General features: G+C 40.2%; 2 protein-coding genes across 4 annotated transcripts in view; one reads left to right on the top strand and one right to left on the bottom strand.

Annotated features, from left to right (window-relative positions):
- The window catches only part of grik2 (glutamate receptor, ionotropic, kainate 2), a 382,659-nt gene that overhangs the window by 335,421 nt on the left and 20,255 nt on the right, over window positions 1-26,983 (top strand). Inside the window, exons 16-17 of one of the 3 annotated variants that reach the window (XM_024267614.2) lie at window positions 7,480-7,730; window positions 8,147-8,174. In XM_024267614.2, the coding sequence (XP_024123382.1) occupies window positions 7,480-7,730; window positions 8,147-8,174 (279 nt within the window). Of the gene's footprint in view, window positions 1-7,479; window positions 7,731-8,146; window positions 11,113-26,983 lie in introns of those variants that run through there. The other 2 variants (XM_036215863.1, XM_024267615.2) reach the window with 2 other exon arrangements.
- Window positions 16,468-19,548, bottom strand: LOC112143557 (zinc finger BED domain-containing protein 1). The gene is made up of 2 exons (XM_024267616.2): window positions 18,949-19,548; window positions 16,468-16,916 (listed from the first exon to the last, which is right to left on the bottom strand). The coding sequence occupies exons 1-2, from the start codon at window positions 19,418-19,420 to the stop codon at window positions 16,738-16,740; spliced, it is 651 nt and encodes a 216-aa protein (XP_024123384.1). The 5' UTR covers window positions 19,421-19,548; the 3' UTR covers window positions 16,468-16,737.

Here is a 26,983-nt window from a genome sequence, read left to right as displayed (position 1 = left end):
CCATAGCTCCCCTCAGATGAATGCTGTGGTTGTCTTGGCCCACTGCGGCGAGTAGTGAAGTGTCAGGCTGCTGCTCATGTACTTTTTACCAGCAAGACACAGAAGCTTATCTTTGGTTCTGTTTAGCTGTGTGTGAACAGAGAGGGGCTAAAGTATATTTGCTTAGGTAATTGCATTTTTTGACTGATGTGTTGCATTTAAGATTTTTCTGCAGTCCATCTGTTACTATTCATGAGTGTGTGTATTTGCTTGCTTTGCCAGATTACTGTGTACTTCTGTGAACTCACAATGGGAAACTCAAGAAGGAAGACTAAACATTTACATGTGTCACTTTTTGCAGCACAGAGATGGTCTCCCTTTATATCAAAGACATTAACTAAAAATATTAATTAACTTCACATATAGGTGTCAAAGGTGTGTTTTTGTATGTTTGTTTTTTTTGCTTAGAGGATCTGAAGAGCTGCTGATACAGATGTGCAGAAGTGAAGAGAGGTCTTGTGATTGGTTTGCTGGCAGTTCATACCTTATGGGGGAATATTACCAACTTTCTCTTAACTTGTCCTGTCCAGCCGCTGAGCAAACAGATCAGTGCTGAAGGCCTCTAGTATTTTACAGATTTTCCTGTTACAACAGAAGGTTATTAAACTTCTGACACACAAGGTGTGTATTTGCATAAACCCCTTTTGGATTTCAGGCTGAACTTTATTTTTATTGATTGTTTTTGTATAAATTTCTTGTTGGGCCGAATGGAAAAGAAAGGAGAGGAGAGAGGGGGATGTTAGAGATGGGAATGAGGGTAAAACAAATAAAACAAGGAGGTCAGGATGTTGGAGGAGGAAAAATGAGGATTAAGATTAAGAGTGGTAGACTTACAAAAAGAGGCAACGAGTTGCTTTTAGTTTATGGTGATTACTGTCAAATGTAGATATTTATCCTAAGGGTTGGTTCATCCTCTCACTCAAAACATACCAGTTGGCTCCAAAAACCTTGACGCTTATACATGTCAACACATATGCAATACAGAGACATTTAAATTGATCTTAACCTGAAAATGCTTTGAACTTTTGCCTGAGTCAAACACACGCCTGTGTGAATAACAGATTAGCCTACCGGTCCCAAACTGTGCCCTCCACATTTGGTCCAGCTCCTTGAACAGTGTCTGAAACACATGATTTTTTTTTCTCTCAGTCTAGTTTTGCAGTTAAGACCTGCATAAATTGTGACAATTTATTCTATGCTTCCTCAATTTGTGCCCCTTTCTGAAACCCCTACCAGTAAATACAAAAATCCCTGTCAATAGAAAAGAATACAGTGTTCCCTTTCTACACTGCAATTCACCTTTCAGTGACTCGCTGATTCTTTCAGTGTGATTGTGCATGCTGCTTTTTTTTCAACCAGCACATCCTGTTCTGTGTCCTGATTGGCTTAGATACGAGCAACTCCCCAGATCTCATTAAAAAGAAACGTTAAAATAATAAAATGGGATTTTGATCCTGTTTTGAAGAAAAGGTGCTCATTAGATATATGAGGAATGTCGTTAAATAGTTTATTATGTTTCTGTTATGCTTTTTGGTTAATGTGAGGGAAAAGCTCCAAACAGCTTCCTTTCAGCTGTGGATATATTAGGCAGAGATGCTCATTCACTTTAAGCTGGCTCCACCTTTCTTTCTTGGGGATAGGGGAAAAGTACAAAAGCTTTGTGGATGTAAACCTAATGCAAAAAGGGGGTGGGGGGGTGGGGGTTGGACTGATGTGGAGGGAGCATTTCTGTTCTGATCTTTGATGAAAGCTGAAGAACATAAGAAAGATCTCATCGTGGAGCTGTGAGGTCTGTGATGTTCCTCTATCAACAAAAACTGTCCGTATATCCACATATGTGACTTTAGCTTGAATTTTTTTGTATTTAACTCAAAAATACAGTTGAAAATGTATTCTTGTTGTTTTTATACAATTACACCTAAAACATTTTGTCTATGCTATAAAAATAGTTCATTAAACATTTTGGGGGTTTTCACAGCAAAATAAATGCAATTTATGCATGATTTTAGTGTGTGAATACACATGGAAAGATTACAAAATAAAGGTAGTGTCACATAGGAGAAGCTGTGCTGAGTAAAATGATACCAAATAAGGAAGTGGGTAGTCTTTTAAATTGAAAATACAGAAGTAAATTTAAAAGTAGACAAAAAGGGAGCTTAAGGCCCTTTAGGTTCCAAAGGGTTAAAAACAAAACAACGTTCTGAATGTACGATTCTCCATGGGATTTCATATTGTGATTATTTTCCAAATAAGAAGTGGCTGGCAAATATTCTAACTGAAATTATTTTTAAATTGCGATTAATAGCAATTGATTTTTCTAGATTTGCAATTAATTAGTTTTTTTTTTCTTTTTTTTTTCGATTCCTGGCCCTAATATATAAATATATATAATATAATTATGTGTGAACAGTCACTTTCGAAAAATATATACCAACATATATACCGCATTTAGTTTTACATTTTTTCATTTGTTGTGAATACTACTTTTCTTTGTCTTAAAAACAGAATTTCTCCTGTTGGCTTGATATTTTGACAGTAAGTTGTCAGAAATGTTTTATTGAAGACAAATACAAGTTGTATCCAAAACAAAGAAAAATAATATTCACAACAGAAAGGTTAAACATATAAATAGATGTACTAGTAAGTTTTTTTCTTTTTTTGGAGTCAAACTGAACCGATCTGCATTTTACATTCTTTCTCACTCCAACATGTATCTGCTATGTTCATGCAAAGATGCTGATATGAGATATGTAACAGAATCAGTAGTTGGGAAAATATTGGTTTGTATACTGCTCACAGAAAAAACTTTTTTTCATTGGGTCTGGCATGAATTGAATTAAACCTGTCTGATAATTTTCTTGTTGGTTAACCAGCTGAGGGCCTCGTTAATCAGTTTCAGCTGTATTGGTGTTCATGGAATTAACAACAGGTGCACTTCAGTGGCAACAATTAGAAAACCCTCCAAACAGGACTGGTGTTACATGTGGAGGTCATTTCAAGTTTCTCCCTCTTGATCTTTTTTGGCTGGTTTTCCACTCGTGCTGATTTTGGCTTGATAATTATCTCTACTGGCAGTATGAGGAGATTCCTTAACCCTACAGAAGTTGAACAGGTTGTCCAACTTCTCCAGGATGGCATATCCACACGTGCTGCAGCAAGAAGGTTTAATGTGTCTCCCAGCACAATCTCCAGAACATGGAGGAGATTTCAGGAGACTGGTGGTTATTCTGGGAGAGCTGGACAGGGCCGTAGAAGGTCCTCAACCCCTCAGCAGGACCCATACCTGCTCCTTTGTGCAAGGAGGAACAGGCTGAGCACTGCTCGTGCCCTACAGAATGACCTCCAGAGGGCCACTGGTGTGAATGTCTCTACCCAAACAACCAGGAACAGACTTCATGAAGGTGGCCTGAGGGCCCCACGTCCTGTAGTGGGCCCTGTGCTCACTGCCCAGCACCGTGGAGCTCCACTGGCATTTGCTCAAGAACACCAGAATTATCAAGTCCACCACTGGCGCCCTGTACTTTTCACAGAGGAGAGCAGGTTCACCCTGAACACCTGTGATAGACGTGAAAGAGTCTGGAGAAGACAAGGAGAACGTTATGCTGCCTGCAACGTGGTTCAACATGACAGGTTTGGTGGTGGGTCAGTGATGGTCTGGGGAGGCATATCCATGGAGGGACGCACAGACCTCTACTGCCTAGGAAATGGTGCTCTGACTGCCTTAAGGTATCCAGATGAAATCCTTGAACCCATTGTCAGACCCTACGCTGGTGCAGTAGGTCCTGGTTTCCTCCTAATGCACGACAATGCCCGGCCTCACGTGTCAAGAGTATGCAGGCAGTACCTGGAGGATGAAGGAACTGAAACAATGAATGGCCTTCACGATCCCCTGACCTAAACCCAATAGAACATCTCTGGGACATTATGTTTGGGTCCATTAGGCGCCGCCAGGTTGCTCCTCAGACTGTGGTAAACTGGGTAACTGATTGTAAAGAAGACATTTTGGATTTTTGAAGTGGGATGCATGAGCTCAGAGACAATTTACCTAATATGCTTTCAGATTACGGTTCCTAAAAGCACCCATGGTCTGTGGAATTAATATCACTGTTATTGTTACTATTGTTTTTGAAATTGTTTGAAAGGACTTGAAACATTAATAGTGGGACTTGTTACTCAACGTGAGACGTGTTGGTCTTGACTTGTTACTCGACTTGGGAGCTGAATACTGTCATGGCCAGAAGTTTTGAGAATGACACAACTATTAATTTGTCCAAAGTCTGCTGTTTCATGGAAATGTATACTCCAGAATGTTTTGAGAAGTGATCCACTCAACTGCAATTATTTTCATAGTCCCTATTTGCCTTGAAAATGAACTTTATCACTGAAACCACATTTCCACTGCATTTCAGCCCTGCCACAAAAGGACTAGCTAACATAATTCCAATCAAAGCTTTTGATACTTGTGAAGTGCTTCTAACTGTATGTCATTATACAATTGAAACATCTGGCAAACACCTAAAAATCCTGAAGGAACAGACCTTGTGGAAATGTAATATTTGTGTCATTCTCAAAAATTCTGGCCATGACTGTACTTTTGACTTGGGACCTGACTCGCACATGAGGACAAAGACTTGACAATTACTTGAGACTTCCAAAACAATGACTTGGTCCCACCTCTGCTGTGTCTCTCTAGAGCAGTGTTTTTTAACCTTTTTTGAGCCAAGGTACACTTTTTCCATGAAAAAAATCACGCGGCACACTAGCATCAAAAAGGTAAAACATTTTAGTCTGTACTGGTGTTCATTCCCTCCACAATCTAGTGTACATTTATTTAAATAATCAGGAAGCGCCATTGCAGTGCAGAGGTGCTGTCACTTTAACCCAGTGTTTCTCAATCTCAATTCACTCCCTCCACTACAACTTTCTGCTGCAAATATCATCGTTATCATTAGTCAATTCGCTCAAGTTAAGCGTATATCTCTTCAAAACAGTCTACATATATTATCATTAAAGTATGACTAAAAAAATCTTTAAAAAATTCTAAATAATCAGTTTATAGGAACTTTTTTTTTTTTTTTTTTTTTAAGAATCCTTCCAAATCTTTCCGACAAAGTAAAAACTACGGTCTTTCCTGGTTTCCCTCCACAATAGTGATGAATTCTGTCTCTTCTCATTTAGTTCTTTTGCATTAGCTCTCTGTAAACAGTGGCTCTTTCTGCTACTAAATTGATTTTAGGTTGTTTTTGCTATATTTAATTTATTATCAACTACTATATAAGATTATGCACAAAATCCAAGATGTAAATATGTTTTTATTCATATAAAGTGTAAATGATGTATATGCTGTTATTTATCCCTTCAAGATAGAATGTACAAAATTAATTATAAAAGAACTAACTATTAACTATTCAGTCTTTAACTCTACGCATTTTAAGCTTTTTTCTTTTTAAACACATTTGAAGTGAACTACATAAAACTCTGCAACCACAACCCAAAATACAAATTAAATTGTGCAAAAACCACTAAATCAAGACTTTTATTCACATTGACATTAAGAAAGACAAAAGAGTTTCAGCTTTGAGGATGTCATCTGCTTTCTTCTCTCAGTGATGATCTGCTCTGTTTTAGAGAAGATTCTCTCAGTTCTCAGGTGTCTGGACAGGTTGATTGTCCAGCCATAAATATATATAGAGAGAGAGAATATTTGTTCTTATATAGAATTATTTCCTGCAGACTCTGTTCCTTCATACTATCAAGAAAACTCAAATGGTTCCAGTTTGTTCTTCTTTTCTAATGTTTCTCATTTTCTTTACGTTTTGTGTTGTTATAACTCTCTCTCTGTTTGGCCTGTGCGCTGCTGCACGTATAAGCCCCTTCCCCCAGCCTGCGCACTTTCTCTTTCTCTCCATTTCTTTTCATCCCTGTTAAATATTTTTCCATCACAATTCATGAGGTTTAATTAAATATTCCCTTTCTCTCTGTGTGGATATCACGGTCACTGACGGTCCTCCGATCAACAGTTTAGTAACTAACAGAAATGGCATGATCCCGGGTTTGTCCCGCGCCCCCCTGTCAAACTCCCGCAGATGCCGGCATACTGTCGTTTCTGAGCTTCATTCTTTTGTTCACTTTTTAAACCGTCTGACGTCGGATCCCGCTGGAAGCTACACCACTAAACACGAGCTTTAGCTGTTATTTTAGTTGGAACTGAGAGACTTTATGAGCCGAATCAGAACAAGGAAGTGAGGAGGTTAACTACTTCTGATTGGTCAGATTGATGACATGTGATCAAGCCTCCAACAATGATTGGCGGAGACAGTTGAAGGGGGCGGGACTTTTCAAGCAAAGCTTGCGGCTGGTTTTGCGGCCGGATTGTGGTTACATCATTCTGATTAAAGAGTCATTTATAGAATCAAAGAAAAATGTTTTTCACCATCTTGCATATTCAAAACTATCTACCAGTGTTAAATCAGGGCCATTTGGATGAACACAGAGCTGATACCATAGTGATGGTAAATGTTTTAGATATGTGAAAATGGATAATTTCCCGCGGCACACCAGACCATCTCTCACAGCACACTAGTGTACTGCGGCACACTGGTTGAAAAACACTGCTCTAGTGTAAATCTTCCCTCTGCTACATAAAAACATCCATCAATCTGGGTAATGTCCAGCCGTATGGTTCTGATCCAGATGTCAGCTGGACGAGGAAGTGAAGATCTTCATGGACAGAACCTCCAAAATCCTGATTCTTTCTCCTTCCAGTTCACCAAAGACTCTTTTAGCTAATTCTCCAATGTTTATTGACTGTGATCAATACATTCAATCATTGGTTTCTCAGAGTTCTTGATAAAATAATCAAAGCTAACATCAAAATGCTCTTTCATTGATTTACAATCCTTTCCAACTGCGGTCAAATGAGCCGCCGTTCACATTTCCGTGGTCACATCAAGAAGCTCCGTGGAGTCTGGTGGAGATTTTCCAGCGTTCTCAGTCCTGCTACCGTAAGTATTGGATGAAACTCACACCAAAAATCCAGTGATGCTGATTTGACCACAGAAATGTGAACGGCGGCTCATTTGACTGCAGTCAATGTGAAGATACCATCTTCTCTTCTCCAGAACCTGAACTAGACACTAGGAACAGATGAGGGTTTAGTGCATGTGCAGCAGAGCTGTTGATGGAAAGAAGATCATTCATTCAGACAGAGTCTGTCCAAGACAGTTTGATTGATTTAAAAGGAGAAATACTCAGAAATGCAAAAACAAAATGATGTCTTATTACATTTGTTCTTTTTAGAAATAAAATGAAACAGACATGTTAAAAACTCTAAAAACAGGACTTTCATCAGAGGAGGACTTTAAATATGTGCCCATTTTTTACAAGGAAAGATTGAGTCAAAATGATTGTTGATGCTGATCTTGTGCTCTGGTCCATCAGGTTCTCCCTTCAGAGATAAGATCACTATCGCCATCCTGCAGCTCCAGGAAGAAGGGAAGCTACATATGATGAAAGAAAAATGGTGGAGAGGCAACGGCTGTCCGGAGGAGGAGAGTAAGGAGGCCAATGCCCTTGGGGTGCAGAATATCGGCGGGATCTTCATTGTCTTGGCGGCTGGGCTGGTCCTCTCTATATGTGTTGCTGTAGGAGAATTCCTCTATAAATCCAAACAAAGTGCACAGCTTGAAAAGGTAAAAAAGTCGTCTGACGTGTCTGTATCATTTTAAGCCAGGGGTGCCCAAGTCAAAGCCTCGAGGGCCGATGTCCTATAAGTTCACTAACCACCAGCCGTTGAAGCTAATTATTGGCTAGATACACCTGATTCATGCAATCAACATCAAATAAGGCAGACGTTCTCAAAAACCTGCAAGAGGGCGGCCATCGAGGCCTGGTTTGGACATCCCAGTTTAAGTCAACCACAATATCGTATCATAAAGATATTTGGTGACACAGATAATTACCTCTATGTTAATACAAAACAAGCCATGCATAAAAAACATGTTTTTGGCGTTCCGGTTAATAATTTAAGTAGCTCTTTCATCACAGTGACGTTGCCACAGACCTAATAGTGAGATAAAGACTGGTTTCTTTGCATTTATTCATTTAGGCCCAATGGCGCCAGCGAGATAAGAAACGTGAGGAATTCTGCTGTCACCATGGAGCCAAGCTAGACTTTAACCATCATCTCAAATGACCTCAAGAAAAACTTCAGACACCTTTCATTACCCATATTATCCTCTCCTCTATTTTGCTTTTTTTATTTTGACCCACTATTTTACTTTTTTCTATTTTGACATAAATTCATGGCCAGAATGTTTGAGAATGACACAAATATTACATTTCCACAAGGTCTGTTCCTTCAGGATTTTTAGGTGTTTGTCAGATGTTTCAATTGTATAATGATATACAGTTAGAAGCACTTCACAAGTATCAAAAGCTTTGATTGGAATTATGTTAGCTAGTCCTTTTGTGGCAGGGCTGAAATGCAGTGGAAATTTGGTTTCAGTGATAAAGTTCATTTTCAAGGCAAATAGGGACTATGAAAATAATTGCAGTTGAGTGGATCACTTCTCAAAACATTCTGGAGTATACATTTCCATGAAACAGCAGACTTTGGACAAATTAATAGTTGTGTCATTCTAAAAACTTCTGGCCATGACTGTACAACATCTGACTTGAAGCTGTTGTTAATAAATTGTTTTAAAAGGGTTGGAGCTACTATACTTTAGGATCACATGAACACACATGGCAGAGGCCTGCTGCACTGCATGACCCATACCATACAGCACCCGCTCTGCTTTTCTTTGTTTCTATCCTGCAAACATCCATACTTCTTCTCCTCTAACTACCGCAAAAGTTAATTTCTTCATCTCCAAGACTTTCACTCCTTCGGTTCAGCAACTGAACTCCACAGACCTGCTGCTCCACAAGAGAGTTAGGCAAACAAATGACCAGCAGCACTGGAACGTGTGGCCCAGTTGAAAATCTGAACAAGAGCAGCCATTTATCTGTTACAAACTCACAGGAAACAACATTGTTCAGCTCCAATCATGCAGGAATCCACAGATGTAAAATCTTTCTTTTTCTAAATTCTTGTTTATCCTAAAGATCTTGACTGTTTTTATGTATGCACAATGTATATGTACATTTTGTAGCTAAAAAAAAAAACGTGTTGTCATATTAAACATTTTATTCTAATAAAAGAAAGATACTAATGACCCCAGAAACCTAAGAAAACAGTCTACCAGGACCAAAAGCAGCTTATCAGTCTTCCAGAGTAAGGCTTTCAAAAGTGGTCACAGTTTCTCTCAAACCCATTTAACCATCTTTTTAGGTCGATGTGGCAGTTTTTCTGTGGGATAAATAAGGAAATGGAAAATCAAACAGAATATTTTGAAAAATCATGATTATATTTAAAATGTATTTTTATCACATTTACTTGATATTCTGAAAAAAACAAGAAGTAAACCTGCCTTTATTTTTTACCTTTGTAAATGCAGACTAAAGTGAGGCAAACATTTACTAGTGGCTTCAATGTGTCCATTCTGCACAATAGCAACGTGGACAATTGAAGACTGCACAACATATGAACACAAAACCACTGATGATTTCTCTAGCAGCAACTATTGACCAAACATTTTTTTCAAGTATCATTCAGAGAATATTTCGAAGACTTCTTAAAAATATTTTTTTGTGTTGCTGCCAAAGTGTGTGCCCCTTTGAAAGCCTTATGTTTTCTTTGGCTCAAGAGTTCAAGCTAATCATTCATTCTCATTTTGGTGAGTATCAGCTGGTCCATGACTAACCAAAGGGTTCCGACAAACATATAAAAAAAACAATTCATACCTTCATTCATGGGTAAATGAAGTCCAACGGTTAAGAAACACACTTCAAATACTTGTGGATGAAAACTCACCAGAGCTCATGCAGCAGTCAACTGCTGACAGTGTTCTATTGAAACTAAAAGTCAATCACAGCATCTGCCTTCACATCTCCCTCAAAAGAGCATTAAGCATGCTACAGAAAGAATGAGGAGAAATCTGAGTTTTTCACTCAAATCTCTCCATCTAAGAGCTTGCTAAAAGTGATGTAAGTGAACAGCAGCAGTATTTTATTAACCATAAGAGAACTTCACATGAGAGTCGCCTCTGGAAGGGTCTGGAACCTGAGGCTCCAGAGCCACATGGGGCTCTTTGACCCCATTCTTTAAGATAGAAAAAAGGTATTGATTTTGAAAACTAACTGTAATGTAAAAGTGAAGCAAGTAGTAAAGTATTATGAGTAAAGTAAACTAACTCAAACTTCATTCATCTCATTTACAAACAGCTGAAGGACAAACCACATCATTCCACCAGGCAGGAGAAACCAGGATAGCTGGAGTATTCCAACATTCCATCCATCCTTGCACCCCTCCAAAGTCACACTCAAACTCTTTTTTTTAGCACAGTATCTCACAGAAAACCAATCTGAGGTCAGTAAGCGCATCCAGAATTCATATAGGCGTGTCAGATTACAAGGAGGAGTTTCTGTTTTTTGAATAAATTCAAGGTTTTTAAGTTTGCCTCCCTGGTTTGAAAGAGTCAGTAAGGGGGGGGGGGGTCACTGATTTCATTTTGATTCATCATGTTTATGAATTTCTGTCTTAGATGCACCAAAAATGGTAAAATAAATATTTGTTTTCACTATCGACATTACACTACATCATTACTACATTTGTTGCCGTGAGAGGATCCTATGTAGCACATGGTGTCTTATTTTGAAAGAAAGTCATGTTAACCTCTGTTAAAACTTATAAACCATATTTCCTGGGCTGCACTGTGGTGTAGTGGTTAGCACTTTCGCCTCACAATGAGAAGGCCTCATTTTAAACCCTTGTTGGAACCTTTCTGTCTTGAGTTTGCATGTTCCCCCTGCGCATGCATGGGTTATCTCCGGGCACTCCGGCTTCTTCCCATGGTCGTCCAATAACATGATTCATGTGGGTACGTGATTCAGCAGGCTTGTGACCTGTCCTGAGTGGACCCTAGGGGAGGGCAATATGACAATATACAGTGGTGGACAAAAGTGTTGGTACCCCTCAGTTAAAGAAGGACAAACCCACAATTCTCACTGAAATCACTTGAAACTTACAAAAGTAACAATAAATAAAAAAATTGAAAATTAAACAATCAATATCAGCCATCACTTTTGAATTGTTGATTAACATAATTATTTTAAAAAACAAACTAATGAAACAGGCCTGGACAAAAATGATGGTACCTCAATAAAAGATTGAAAACTATCTGACCAGAGTGACATGATTAACTCAGGTGTGTCCTTTAATTGACATCACAGGTGTTTTATTTATTGTTACTTTTGTAAGTTTCAAGTGATTTCAGTGAGAATTGTGGGTTTGTCCTTCTTTAACTGAGGGGTACCAACACTTTTGTCCACCACTGTAAAACCATCTTACGATCTCCAAAGCTGACAATGTGTCATTTTTGAGAGATCGTTTTATCATGATCTTCTACGAAAAGCTGCAAGAGCGAGAAGGCAAAAGCTTGTTGACTGGCACACGTGTGTACCACGGACCACCCCACCCCCTACGCGCGCGCCTTGCGCTAACATAATTTAAATCAACTGTCCGTTCACATCGAATGGAGTTCGTGTCCAATTCATGCAAATCGTCTTTGTTTTAACAAGCTCTTAAGTAACTGCTTTGCAGTTATCTTAAAGTCTGTTCGACTGAAACTCCCGCCGCGTGTAGGAGGAGCCTCCGTCAAAAGCTTTTCTCAGCTTCATAATGAAAGACGCTGATCAGTAAATATCAGGTTTATTTAATTCTAAGAGCTGAGTAAAAGCATCAGTACACATTTCCATTTCTGGATTCAAAAAATCTCCCAATGAGTTAAAAATCATTTTAACTGTTTAATTCATGATTTAATTTGGACATTAGGGGGGTGGGACGAGACATTTGTATCTTAAGGGAACTCCAGATAGAATTGGTATTTTCCACACTATTTTTAAGTATTCTTTTCTCTCGTTTTTGTAGATTTGGTCTAAAAACATGTAAATGTAATCAGAAATGTTTTAGCATGCTGTTTGTGTTCAAAGTTTAAATATGTTTTGTTTAACAAATAGGCCTCATTGACCAAATGTTTTGATGATATAAATATTGTGCATAAAGTACTTTGTATGCTTATTGAATATATAATTTCAAGCATTTCCAAAAATATATTTAGCTTTTATTTCCTTGTTTTTTGCTGTTTTTTTGTTTTTTTGTTTTTTTTTTTACCTTTTGAGTAAGATGAACCGTGACCCTAAGACCATGACACGATTCAAACCGTTAGTTTTGTGATCCGTTACACTAATACTTTTATTACATTTGAAATTAAAATTTGAATAAATCCAAAGTAATTGTTAAAAACGTGTTTACTTATTTCAACTATTGTCATTATAATTCCTTTTATGTCAATTTGAATCTTTTTAAAGAAATCGTGAAAAAATCTAAATTGTGAAATAATATTTAAAAAATCATGATTTTCTTATTTTGCCATATCACCCAGCCCTAGTAGACCCCACCTTTTCACAGAAGTAGCCTGTGTAGGTTCTGGATACAGTGGGTAAAGAAAATTAATGATTGGATATTTTCTCTCTATGTTTATGGTTTGTTTATGCCAAAAACAAATTGTTCATTTATTTATATTTATTATGATATTATGGGAGTATGGGGTCCTGGGAGCCTTACTCAGCGCTGTCCGGTCTCTGTACGACCGGAGCAGGAGTTTAGTTCGCATGGCCGGCAGTAAGTCAGACCTGTTCCCGGTGCATGTTGGACTCCGGCAGGGCTGCCCTTTATCACCGGTTCTGTTCATAGTCTTTATGGACATAATTTCTAGGTGCAGCCAGGGGCCAGAGGGGATCTGGTTTGGGGGCCACAGGATTTCCTCTCTGCTCTTTGCAGATGATGTTGTTCTGTTGGCTCCATCGAGCCAGGACCTCCAACATGCATTGGAGCGGTTTGCAGCCGAGTGTGAAGCGGCCGGGATGAGGGTCAGCACCGCTAAATCTGAGGCCATGGTTCTCTACCGGAGAAAGGTAGCTTGTCCACTCTCGGTGAGTGGAGTGCTCCTGCCTCAGGTGGAGGAGTTTAAATATCTTGAGGTCTTGTTCACGAGTGATGGAAGATCAGAGCGTGAGATCAACAGGCGGATTGGAGCGGCGTCCGCCATTTTGCATTTGCCGCACCGGTCCGTTGTGGTGAAAAGAGAGCTGAGCCAGAAAGCAAAGCTCTCAATTTACCGGTCGATCTTTGTTCCAGTACTCACCTGGTCATGAGCTCTGGGTCGTGACCAAAAGAACAAGATCCCGACTACAAGCGGCTGAAATGAGTTTTCTCCGTAGGGTGTCTGGACGCTCCCTTAGAGATAGGGTGAGAAGCTCGATCACCCGGAGAGAGCTCGGAGTAGAGCCGCTTCTCCTCCGCATTGAGAGAAGCCAGTTGAGGTGGCATCTGATCCAGATGCTTCCTGGACGCCTCCCTGGTGAGGTGTTCCGGGCATGTCCCACTGGGAGGAGGCTCCGGGGAAGACCCAGGACACACTGGAGAGACTATGTTTCTCGGCTGGCCTGGGAACGCCTCGGGGTCCCCCCAGAGGAGCTGGAGGAAGTGGCCGGGGAGAGGGAAGTCTGGGCATCTTTGCTTAGACTGCTGCCCCAGCGACCCGGTCCGGATGAAGCGGAGGAAGATGGATGGATGGATGGATGGATCGATGGTGATAGTAACAATAACATAAAAAAAAATCAGTGTGTAATTTTTCTAACTGGTAAATTAAGACTTATGGCTCATACTGGATTGTTATCATGTCAAGATCTACAGCCCATTTTTTAAGGAAACATCTAAACATTTCCATATAAGAAAAACACAGCAAGTTATACTTTGTAACAATCCCTCCTCATCTCTGGAGGGACGTCACTATAACCTTTTAAAGCGTGGGTTAATTCATTGTTATGATATTTCATTTAACTCTAACACAATGTTAAATACTCATAGCAAAGCCTTTACGAGCATTCCCATGTGGTCTTTACATTCATGAAAGAACATGCCATACATCAGTGTTTCCCAACCCTGGTCCTCGGGGCACACTGTCCTGCATGTTTTCCATGTTGCCCTGCTTATGCACACCTGATTCAGCTCATCATCAGGCTCAGCAGAAGCCTGACAATGACGGTCATCAGAGGCAGGTGTGTTTGAACAGGGTTGGATTAAAAAAAATGCCGGACAGTGTGCCCTGAGGACCAGGGTTGGGAAACACTGTTATACAAACCAAACCAGACCAAAGATGACACACCCCCACACAGATGACAAACAAATAGTCCATCGTACCCCCTCAGTCCAAACCCCAAGTCCCAGAGTTTTGCTAGCAAAAGAAAAGGAAATAAAGTCTGTCCAGCTCATGTGACCTTTGGAAGGCTGCTTCATCTGCTATGTGAAACGCCTTCCCATCAGGAAGACGATGATCAGGAAAAAGAAGATAATCCAGCTCTTGGGAAACTTTCTGAGAAAAATGCTTGAAGGTATAATCCACAAAGAGAACAGACAAGCATCACCCATCACACGATCATCCGCTCCTTCACGCTACTGGCGGTCCCACCGTCATCTGCTGAACCACACCCACACCTCAGGGCCGAGCGAGCCGGGATTCAAACCTGGACCTTCTCACTATGAACCTACATTGCTAACCACCACATCACCTTGCAGCCCAATTTTTTCATTCATTTAAATAAACTAAGACCATTAGTATACATAAGTGAAACACTTTCTCCTTCACCATCTGAGTCAGGCTGAGTTTTGAATTTAGGGTTTAGCACAGGGGTCACCAACCTGAGAGCTACTTCCTGGTACTGAGTCATATTAAGGGCTACCATTTTGAAATAACACATTTTGCTTAGTTATAGTTAGTTATACTTTATTAATAATGAATAATGATTCTCCTCTATGTAAAGACACTGATTTATCACCATAATTATCAACAATGACAACAAGCTAGAAAACAAATATCAATATTCAACACTTTATTAATCTCAATAATTGTTATATTTTCAGATGATCACTTACATTTCATGGGAAAAATGGCCCATTCTCACTATGTTGTACCATGTTTATCAGTTATGTTAAAGAAAAATCAACGTACACATTTTTAACGAATGACTAAATTTGCAGCATTTTTAAATAAATGAATGATCTTTGAACTGGTGTAGGTCAGAGGTCACCTAAACTTATCTAAAGTTCATGTATCATCAACATATTTTTAAGATCTTTCAATGTTTAAATCTATGTAAATTCAAGTGTAATAAAAAAAAAATAGCAACAGAATAAAATGTAATTTTAGATGCAGCTCACAAGTGAGTTGTGCTATTTTTGAAAAAGAAACCAGAGGGCCCCTTGTGTGGTCCTTGGGGGCTACCTGGTGCCCGCAGCCACCACGTTGGTGACCCCTGGTTTAGCAGAACCTGGAACATATGCCTTTTTTTCATAATTATACAGATTTGGCAAATAATTACTTCTAAAGTAGCATCAAATGGTATCAAACTTTTTGCCCTTTTATATTCAGAATCAGACCTATTGTACCTGCAAAGAAACGTTTCTGAATATAATGTGAAATTGTGGAGATTCATGACAGTTTAAGTGATACCCAAGCAAAATGAAGCAGTAGTAAGAAAGTTTCCATGTCCAAATACATATAATTCCTGAAGTAATTAGAGTTTCAGAAATTTGAATCCGATGTTTGGTTCATAGCAAAAGAGCTTGTATTTGTAAGTAATATCACTGAGGGCAATACATAATCTATGTGAGATTATTACTTTTGGTCATTGCAGCAGCATGCCAAACTTATAGTGACCTTTTCTCTTTTTTTTCAGACATTAACTTATTTTCATTAGGACAAAAAGTTGAGATGGCTTTTTTGGATTTCAGATCTGTTCTCTGTTTCTTCTGTGTTGGCGTTACAAGGCAGCAATAGGCAATTGGACTTAAGACATCAACTTTAAGCCCTCGTCTGACCAAACACTGAACAGTAGCAGACTAAAGTGGACTGAGGTTTTGGTGTGTTCCCCCTTAAACGACAGTAAAGCTCCAAATTCTCAATTGAGATTTTCTCAACCCTTTAACACCTGAGGCCTCGTCAGTTTAAGCAGAAAATATTAAAATATATTTAAATATATGTTAAATATTTAAAATATTTAACATACTGTAACTTTATCATGCTATATTTAACCGATAGCATGATAATTCCAGTTGATTCTGAAGGAGAAAAGCGGCGAGCTGCTCGACTGGAATTACATTGATTGTTTAAACTCCATTTAAAACGTCCCCCGTTTAAATGTTCAGAACGTCGGGGGTCCGCAGCTCTCGGGACGCGGCGCCGGACACGAGCCGGTACCACCAGACTTGATGGATTTTGTCAAGTCGCTGTCTGTGTCCTTTTCAGCAAGCACTGATGTCTTCATCAGATGGGGAACTGGTTTCACGTATGAAACACTAACATAACTCTCACCTGACAGAGCATCTGTGAAGTCTTGCAAAGGATGTAATGCCCAATTGATGGATTCCAGCATGTCAAGATCCTGCCATGTAGGAATCAAATGTCTTGATTTCTTGTCTGCTGAGAGGACATCAGAAATGGCCCACTGCTGCTCCAGGACTCTTTCAACCATCTTCTAACTGGAACCCCACCTTGCTGGACATTCAGTGAGCAGCGTGTGCTCTGGGAGGTTGTGGTACTTCTGGGATTTTTTCAATGCCGTCTTGGCTTTCCATCTGTGACAAAAATGTCCAACTAACTTTTTACAAAGCCCAATGACTCGAGTGATGCGAGCATCATCTTTGATGGAACTTTCTAGAATAAGAGGAGGACACAAAAAAATAAGACATTAATAGTTAAAACATTTGTAAAAACATTTGGAATAAAAACTATTCTAAAATATAAAGCCAAATGGTGCCAATTTTGCTAAATGTAATTATTTGCAATGCACCATACTATAAAACTTCTGTCTTTTTTTTTTTTAAAGTACAATTTCGTTTAAATCCTGAAAATTGTTTCATTATATGAGGAAAAACTTTACTTTACTCTATGTAACATACCCAACTGTAAATGTTTTTTATTTATGTCTAGGTATTTCTTCTGCTCCCCCCCCCACCACCTTTTTCTACTTCATTTTACTTTTAAAATGATACAGTTCAGTTTAACTATATTGACCTTATTCCTGGGGCCTCTCATGTAAAAGGGATTATGGGTGCAACTTCCGGCATAGCAACCGGAAGTTACACGGCTCCATTTGTTTCCACTGAAAGTGGCGGTTTTGTTAGCTTTAGCGGTGCATACAAACTTTAAAAGCGTGTTTTACTTAATCCCTCAAAGTTTTCAAAAATGTCTTTGCGCAGTTCAGGCGCATGTTTTGCAGCTCGTGGTTGTACTAACAACCAAACTAAATTACATTTGTGGAGCGTTTTGTGGGACATGGGCTGCTGACGAAGAGGGAGTGCAGCTGCCCTCCTCGGTACAGATTTTACCGTCTACCGGGCGAGGATGAAGTCAGAAGGATGTGGCTGAACATTTTAAATCTTTCATTTTGAGGATAAAGTACACGGAGGAAAATCCGTATCCAACATTATGGTCGGGTTACTCCAGAACACCAGAGAAGAAGAGACGCCGGGTACTGCAGAGACCTGACAGCAGCGCGGTTAAGTTAGTTTCATATTCGACATTCGTCACATATTCAGCGATGAACGGAGATATTTCTCAAACGCCTTTGCAAAAAAAAACCACAAAAAATGTTTTACTGACAGATGATAAAACAATAAATGTTTCACATGACTCGTTTTCATTATTCACGATCCACGTAACGAGCAGACCACCACAAACGCCGCTGCAATGTGAGCGGAGCCGGAGCGCTTTGCCCGAGCTGCTGCTGAAAGTAATGTGGAATGTTGATTGTTTTATTATCTCTCAGGAAAAACATTTGTGGTGTTTTTTATTAAAGGCGATTGAGAAATATTGCCGTTCATTACTGAATGTGTGACGAATGTTTAATATGAAACTAGCTTAACCGCGCTGCTGACAGCAGTGTCACAAGAGCAGAAAAGATATTTGGTGTGTAATTGCTGCATCTCCTGGTATCAGATATTCAAAATTACATATGTTTAAACCGCAGCTGACTTTGTCAAAACATGAAACGGACAAAAGCTTCACCGCGATGCATCCCTCATCGCAGCATGTAAACACAAGCACGTGAAGAGATAACGTTACAATTGATCAGCACTGTGTGCTAACTCTGGCAGAAATAAGCATAAAAAAAGAATTATGATGTGAACTTTTAGCACAAATAGGCAGAAATAAAGAATTATGATGTGAACTTTTAAGATTGTTCATCGCTTCACCACCTGCTGCAGCTGAATTGACAAATAGCTAAAACCAGTAGCTAAAAATGCTACTAAATGTTATGTTTTTTAAGGTCATCCTCCAATCCCTCAATTTTAGCAGCACCGGAGTTCTTACGTCGCCTCTTTTAAGTCATGACAGCTGGTTTTTCCACATTTATATGTAGTTATAGATCCAAAACAAAAGGAATTGCGCTGTCGGCTCTACAGTTGTAATGTAAATGCATGCGAGTTCCGGTGTCTACCGGAAGTTTCACCCATAATTTACGCAAAGGCTCATGGGGGCTAGGAATAAGGTCAATAAGAACACTTTGAAAATGTGAAATTGGATGTAATGTCAGAAACAAGATCGCTATTTTATCAATTAGCCTATTTTCTTATTCATTTTTTTTTCTTCTTATTTTTACACGGTCGTGTTGACACCATTCAAACAGTTTAATAACAATTTACATAAATTCTCATTATTACAAAAACATCCCAAATCAACTTACCGATTGCAAGGTGTAGCCTGTGTCCAAAACACTGAAGCCTGACCCACTTGTTCAGCTCCGTGGCTCTCACGACATTGGGACCGTTGTCTGTGGTGATGCACACCTGCTGCTCTTCTCCAAATTTCCAGCTTGTGATCACATCAAGTAATCCCTGCGCTATGTTTTTACTTGTGTGCGAATCCGGGAAATAGACGGTCTCCAGACAACGTGTTTTTAATTCGAAGTCCATAGTGAGAAAATGCACCGTAAAACTCAAGCACGGTTCTGTCGTCCAGCTTGACCACAGGTCTGTGGTACTTACAAAAAATCCAACGTGGCTTAATTCTTCCGCAACTGTCATCCGGCATCCTTCATACAACTGGGGAATCGTGACTTGGGAAAAGTAATTACGCGACGGGATGTCATATCTCCGGTCCAGTTTGTTAATCATGTTGAGGAAACCACGTCGGGTTACTAAGTTTATGGGCATCATGTCCTTTGCCAAAAAAGTGGAAATGGCCTCTGTTATTTCCTTGTGCCGCTTAGACGTTTTGTCGTAGGGGGTTCCACTAGCAAAACTCTTAAAAACAGACGTCTGTTGGGCAGTCGAACTCTTTTTCCCGACTGACGCTTGGGTAGCGAAAGTCAAGATGAAGTAATTGAACAGATCTTGGTGGTTATGCTGAAGGTGATGACGAAGATTAGCGGTGTTTCCCCGGGTGGTTGCCACAGGAGTTCTCCATGTTTTGCATAATACCTGTGTTTGGTGAACGTCGCCTGTCTTAAATCCAAAGTAATTCCAAATGCCCGACGTGCTTTTTCTTTTTGCCAGCAGCTCATCCTCTGAGCTCTCAGCCATTGCAAGTGTTGATCGCGTTCTTTTTTTTATCTGTTTTGTTTCCCCACCACTACCACGCGTCCAGCACGTGACATTAGAGGGCTCAATTTGACTGGCCAATGTCAAGAGTCCATGGGATTGGTTGAAATTATGGAGGGCTTTTTTTATTCGCTACTTTAACTTCAAGTAGATTAACTTAGCCTTATTATTATTATTTACTATCGCCACTTTTGCGGTATCATACCACATTGGTATGATACCCCGGTAACGATAAATTTGCGGCTTATTTATTGGCCTAATGTTAACAATTAAAAACTTACAGTAAATCAAAGAACATAAACACTACAGCACCGGTGTTAAAGAATTAAAGTCTAGACTGATGGCTTTAGACCCAACAAAGGCCTAAATACCAAACAAAACCCCACCTAACTGTAAATTTACCTTCAGAAGAATGACAAATATTGGGCTGCATGGTGGTGCGGTGGTTAGCGCTCTTGCCTCACAGCGACAAGGCCCCGGTTTGACTCCCGGCTGGGACCTTTCTGTGTGGAGTTTGCATGTTCTCCCCGTGCATGCGTGGGTTTTCTCTGGGGACTCCGGCTTCCTCCCACCGTCCAAAAACATGCTTCATAGGTTAATTGGTGACTCTAAATTGCCCCTAGGTGTGAATGTGAGAGTGAATGTGTGATTGAGGCCCTGAGACAGACTGGCGACCTGTCCAGGGTGAACCCTTCACCCGTCAGCAGCCGGGATAGGCTCCAGCACCCCGCGACCCCGGAAGGGGCGAAGTGGACAGGAAGAAGAATGAATGACTGGAAGAATGACAAACACTAACGTCCCTGGGGTCTGTTTAAACAGCAGGTCAACAAAGTCAGAGGTTAAGCCATTTTTCGTAACACCCCCCACCACCACCACCACCACACACACACACAAGAATATAACCGCAAGCAAAAAAGAAACTCTGTAGCTGCCTGGAATATGTTACAATAAGTAGTATTTAACTTTAATTTGCAAGAATTAAATAATAAACATTGAAAAAAAAAATTAGCACAATAAAACTTTTCGACCTCTACATTGGAAGGCGGCCACAGTAATCACTGTGCTAGCATTTGTTATAGCTCTTCTAGCACAATAGATGATTTGACAGGCATCTCCAGTGTTCAAGGTTTAAAAATTTCTGTTGTTAAAGGTTTTAATAGAGGAAAGGAAAACAGTATTATTAATAACGAGTCCCTGGAAAAACAGTGTCGCTCAAATAAAAATGAATCAACTCGGGTCCTCAAAATCATCTCCCGACGTAAATAACATTTCCTCTGGATTAATCCACCCTCTTTGAATGAACATGATATTTTGGTTTCTGTGTGGTGAAACCGTGACGTCTCTAATGTGAATGTTCTCTAAATGTTAATGAGGAAGTTCTATTTGAACATCCTTCTCTTTAAAAAGGGGTGGAGACCGCAGGAACTCTGAGTTTCCTGAAGAAAACCTGCTCCAGACCAGGTTTTCGCTCACAGACTCAGTTGCTATAGTGATTGATTCTGAGTTCATCTTAACCCACTTCTTGAAACGCGCTTGATTTCACCCACTCTCATTGGTTTAAGTTACCTCCATTGTCCAAATAAATAGGAGAAAAGATATGCAAAAGAAAAAGACAGTTCACTCCTACAGTTTCTCTTTAAGACATAACTAAACCAAGCATACAACAAAGTGGGCCTGAACACAAAACCACAAAAACTACAAAGTGCAACACAGACAAAATATCATGTGGAGACACACACCAAGCTGCAGTGGAGCCAGGTTGCAGCACAACTCCCTTCTCATGGGCTGGAGGGCCACAAGGTGCTTTTAAAGGCATCCTCCTTCAGCTTGGGTCCAATGGGAGCCACGCCCTTTCCAGCACCACACCTGATACAAATACACACAGACAGACACACAAAGATCCACAAAAAGATGAAGAGGTCCCACTCTGATACAGAAAACACAAAAAACAGATTAAAAAGAAAAAACAAAATATGGTCACAATAGGCATTATAAGCACGTTCGACAGGGAGCAGGCCCCTCATACAGTATTTTGCTTAAGCATCCTTCTTGGACTGGTAAAGGTAGAAGAGGGAGGTTCACTTTTCCTTTCTGAGTTTGTGACTCCCTCTGGATGGTTGAGTTGAAGGATGGACAGACAGATGATCCAAAACCTTACACTCCAGCAAGAGTTAAGATTTCAAAACAAATGAATAGAAACTTCCAAATCCCATCTGTGCTTTATTCCCCCCCGTTCCGGGTTACGAGAAGACGTGTGTTCCAAGTTCTCTCCAGCTTCAACAGCTTTAGGTGATTTTAATCTTGTAATATCCCAGAATTACCTCAGAAAAAGTATTAATTCTGCAATATACAGAGCTAACAATGGCCCCGAAGAAAACGCAAGACTCATCTGAAGTTGCCGATCTGAAAAGAGCATTTGAAGACCTCCAAGCTAAGTTAGCTCCACTGCTGGCACTTAAAGCTAAACTAGCTCCTCTCACTGAACTCATGGAAGAGACCAGACGTGAAAAAGAGAGGAATGAACAACGAGATCATCGGTTTGACCTCCTGGAGAGAAGAGTTGACAACGTGGAACAATAAGCAAGAATGAATAATGTCATTCTCACTGGATTTCATCTCAAATCCAGAGCTAAGCTTCAGGCAGCTACAGCTAGCACAGAAGCTAGCGGAGCTGCCGGAGCCTCAGACGACTGCGTGGAGAGTCAAGTCAGATCATTTCTCACATCCAAAGGAATTTCCTTGGATCTGAATTCCGTCGACTGCTGCCACCCACTTCCTAAGAGACAGGAGTCCGATAAACCAGCGATCCTTATCAAGTTTGTGAGTCAAAAGCACAAGACAGCTCTGATGAAGCAAAGAAAAAATCTGAAGGGTATGTCAGTTCATTTAGAACACCATCTAACTAAAAGGAATCCAGAACTGGAAAAGCATGCCAGGCTGCTGATGAAGCACCAGGAGATAACCAGCACATGGATTCTGAATTCCAGGATCTTCGTTAAACAGCTAGGTCCACCGGACACCAAGGTACTGATAATTAAAAGCATGAAAGACTTTGAGAAGTGCTTGATCGCGAACGTCAAAGCAATTTAAAGGAGCAAAATAACATTTGAATATGATGATAATAATAATAATAATGATTTTTTTCTGAACACTCTGAATTGTGTTGATAGATCTGCTTATACACTTACAGTCATGTGATTGGACTCCAATAACCCAAATCTATGTTGGAAAGATATAAATATCTGATCTTTAGTTCTGAACCGGATAATGATAATACATGTAAAGGAAATGGTAAAGTCCAGCCGGGGTGGGATTGTATAAATTCACTTCCTCCCACTCCCTTTCAGGCAATCTATCGTTTAACGTCTAGTTATCCAGTGTTTGACAAGTCTTTATGGATGTAAACTTTTATCAATTGATTGTATTGCACAAGAATATTTTAAATTGCTTGAAATAAACCACTTCAAAAAAAAAAGAAAAAAATCCCTTGTGTTACAAGATACATTTTTGCATTTGTGACCTCCACAAACCCGTTCATTTTATGACATTTTACAAAACTATTTTCAGATGCATTTTGTGTTCTCAACTCTGAGCTTATCGTCACAAAAATGCCACAGAAATGCCAATCCCAGGACTATAGCTTTTATTTATTTATTTATTTATTTTTTAGCGACAGTGCACATTAAACACATTGTATGCAATGAGCCAGAATTAGCCCAGCGGCTATTTTTCATCCGTTGTCCCTGGACAAATGTTAAAATTGTCAATCTAAGAACAATCAATAAAAGCAACATTTAAAATATCAAGGTCAATAAAAAGAATAAACAATTAAAATACAAATGTAAGATAATCACCTAAATTACATTTTGATAAAAAAATCAAAAAATGTGTATGTATACATTAAAAAACATTAAAACAAATATAAAAGACATTATTGCAGAATACTTAAAAGGGGGAAGCATATTAGAATTCAATGTGTACAAGTTTGCTCCGATAAAAGCCAGTTTCTAATGTGCTTTTTAAACAGACTGAAAGTAGAAAATTCTCTAATATTTTGAGGGACAGTGTTCCATTCTTGTGCTGCAGTTACTGAGAGGCATTTTGGCTGAAAGCACTTCTCCGCAGAGGAACTATGCAGTCTCCTCTAACTGACCCTCGTGTCACTCTTTGTGAGTTGGCTCGTACTTGGACAAACTGGTTGAGTGGAGGAGATGACAAACCATTTATGATTTTATAGAACAAACAGAGTTTTGTGTTTTTAATAAAGTTGTCCCAGCTTAACAGTTTATGTTTTTTGTAAAATGGCACAGTGGTGATACCGTAATGGTTTCTTATCCAGTATTTTAATTGTTTTTTTCTACAGTGACTCTAGGGTTTTAATGCTGTCTTGCTGGTCTGTGACCACGTTGTGAGACAATATGTCATGTGTGACAAAACCATTGCATGCATATACATTATAGCAGACTGCAGCGACAAATGTGACCGAATAAATTTGAAATTTGACAGATTAAATTTAACACGGTTACACACTCTTTTTATTTGTGGCTTAAATGTAATTTTTGTGTCTAATAAAACCCCAAGATATTCAAACTCTGAGACAACTTCTATTTTTTTTCCAGCAACAAAAACATCTGCCTGTGCATCTATACGGTTTGATTTAGAGAAAAACATTGCAACTGTCTTATTTACATTGAGTTTTAGGCTTGACTGATCCAACCATTCTGCAATATGACCCATAGCTTCAGGGAGAATTTCAGCCACATGAATCGTGTTTTTACCATGTGCATAAATTGCAGTATCATCAGCATACATCTGCATAAATACATTGGAACAGACTGTTGGAAGGTCATTTATGTAAAAAGAAAATAGCAAGGAGCCTAGGATGGACCCTTGTGGAACACCGGTGGAGAGAGGGAGAGGAGAAGAGAAAGAATTGTTTATTTTTACAGACTGAGATCTATTTGAAAGATATGATTCTATCCATTTGATTGAATTTCTGGAAAAATTGAATTTGGTTAATTTGGTCAATAATTTTTTATGATTTATAGTGTCAAATGCATGAGCCCTCTTGACTGTGATTTTCTGGTTTGTAACTCCAAGCTCAGAGTTGAGAACACTGAGAGAAAACCCGACTTGAAAGGATGCATCTGAAAACACCTATATGACATGACACACTATTAGCCAGGTTTATAAAGGTCAAAAATAGAAAAAATGTATCTTGTGACCAAATGAAGAAATTATTTTTAAAACAAACATTTAATATTTTCCCTTTACAATTTAGAAAGTTGTATTTTTAAATGGTACTCACAACATTTTATTTCAAAATTGTGATTTTTATTTTTATTTTAGAGGCACAAATAATACTGCATACTGTGAGACCAGCTATAGTCTAACAGAGCCATGAACTGAGGACTCAGGTACTGTGGTGCAGCAGAATAAAATACAGTAAAAAAAAAAAAAAAAGAAAAACTCAGTTTCCCAAAACAATATGGTAGACAGGGCTGCACGGTGGCGCAGTGGTTAGCGCTCTCGCCTCACAGCAAGAAGGCCCCGGTTCGAATCCCAGCTGGGGGATTTGGGACCTTTCTGTGTGGAGTTTGCATGTTCTCCCCGTACATGCGTGGGTTTTCACCGGGGACTCCGGCTTCCTCCCACCGTCCAAAAACATGCTTCATAGGTTAATTGGTGACTCTAAATTACCCCTAGGTGTGAATGTGAGAGTGAATGGGTGTGTGATTGAGGCCCTGAGACAGACTGGAGACCTGTCCAGGGTGGACCCCGCCTTCACCCATCAGTAGCTGGGTTAGGCTCCAGCACCCCGCGACCCCGAAAGGGACAAAGCGGTCAGGAAAATAAATAAATGAATGAATATGGTGGACTAATGACAAGCGTAGCAATATTATTCAGTCTAAAGGGGATTCGGGTTTATGCATGCCTCAACAGGTAGCTCGGATGAAAATCTGTCATTTTATTGTTTTTTTAATAATTAAACTGCATAGTGCTTACATACTGTAGCGTCCTGCTGGACGCAATGATGAAGCGGAGGCGACCGTTTCCAACCGTGGAGCTTTTTAATTACTTTTAACGGTTACTGTCGGCCGTAACCACGCCGAATATAGCACAAACGACAATGATAACTCTCATTCGCTCATCCCTCGTTCATCATGTTTTCATGCACCCGCGACCCCCCTTATATTGTCCTGCTCCTCCGCCCACTCTCACACTCATCCAATCACACTGGAGCAACGATGTAACACAGAACACATTAACACATATAACAGAGCCCCAACAACGTTAGTCGCTACACTGCCTCCCCCCTACAAAGTCCCACGTCCCGTGGGGTCACACACAAAGTCACAGAGATGGGAGGGAGGCTTTCTCAGTCTCTTGGGCCTATACACCCACACCAGGTCTCCTGCCTTGAAGTCCTTGCCTTTGGCCTTCAAGTTGTAGTTCCTCTTCTGCCTTATGCCAGCTTTCTGTAGCTGATTGCGGGCAAAGGCATGAGCCGTGTCCATTCTGTCCTCCAGCTTCCTGGCATATTCAGGTCCAGGTGGAGCCCCCAGGGCATCAGGGGGTTTCCCAAAAGACATTTCTGCTGGCGTGTGTAGTTCTCGTCCCAACATGAGCAAAGCAGGTGTGCATAAGGTGGAGTCCTGCACTGCAGACCTGTATGCCATCAAAACGAGTGGAAGATGCTCGTCTCAGTCACGCTGATGTTCTGAGGTGAGGATGGCTAGTTGCTTCACCAGGGTCCTGTTGAAACGTTCAACCAAGCCATCACTTTGGGGGTGTAAGGGAGTGGTCCATGTCTTCCGCATGTCGAAACGCTCACACATGGCGGAAAACACAGCAGACTCAAAGTTCCTCCCTTGGTCACTGTGAATGACCTCAGCAGCACCAAACCTGGAAAACATGCCCTCCACCAGGGCATCTGCGACAGTCTCTCCTTCCTGGTCTGGGATGGCATATGCTTCCGGCCATTTTGTAAAGTAGTCCATGGCAACCAGAACAAATCGGTTACCTCTGTCTGTGCGTGGAAACGGGCCCATGATGTTCACTGCTACTCTCTCCATTGGTGCCTCTGCTGTCAGCTGCTGGAGCTCAGCTCGGGACCGATCAGGGTGACCTTTACGTGCTGTACAGATGTCACAGCGCCGGCAGAAGTCTTCCACGTCC

Source organism: Oryzias melastigma, linkage group LG16, assembly GCF_002922805.2.
Source record: "Oryzias melastigma strain HK-1 linkage group LG16, ASM292280v2, whole genome shotgun sequence".
Classification (NCBI taxonomy): domain Eukaryota; kingdom Metazoa; phylum Chordata; class Actinopteri; order Beloniformes; family Adrianichthyidae; genus Oryzias; species Oryzias melastigma.
Note: the sequence above shows the minus strand (reverse complement) of the source record. Positions and strands in the feature narration are given on the sequence as shown.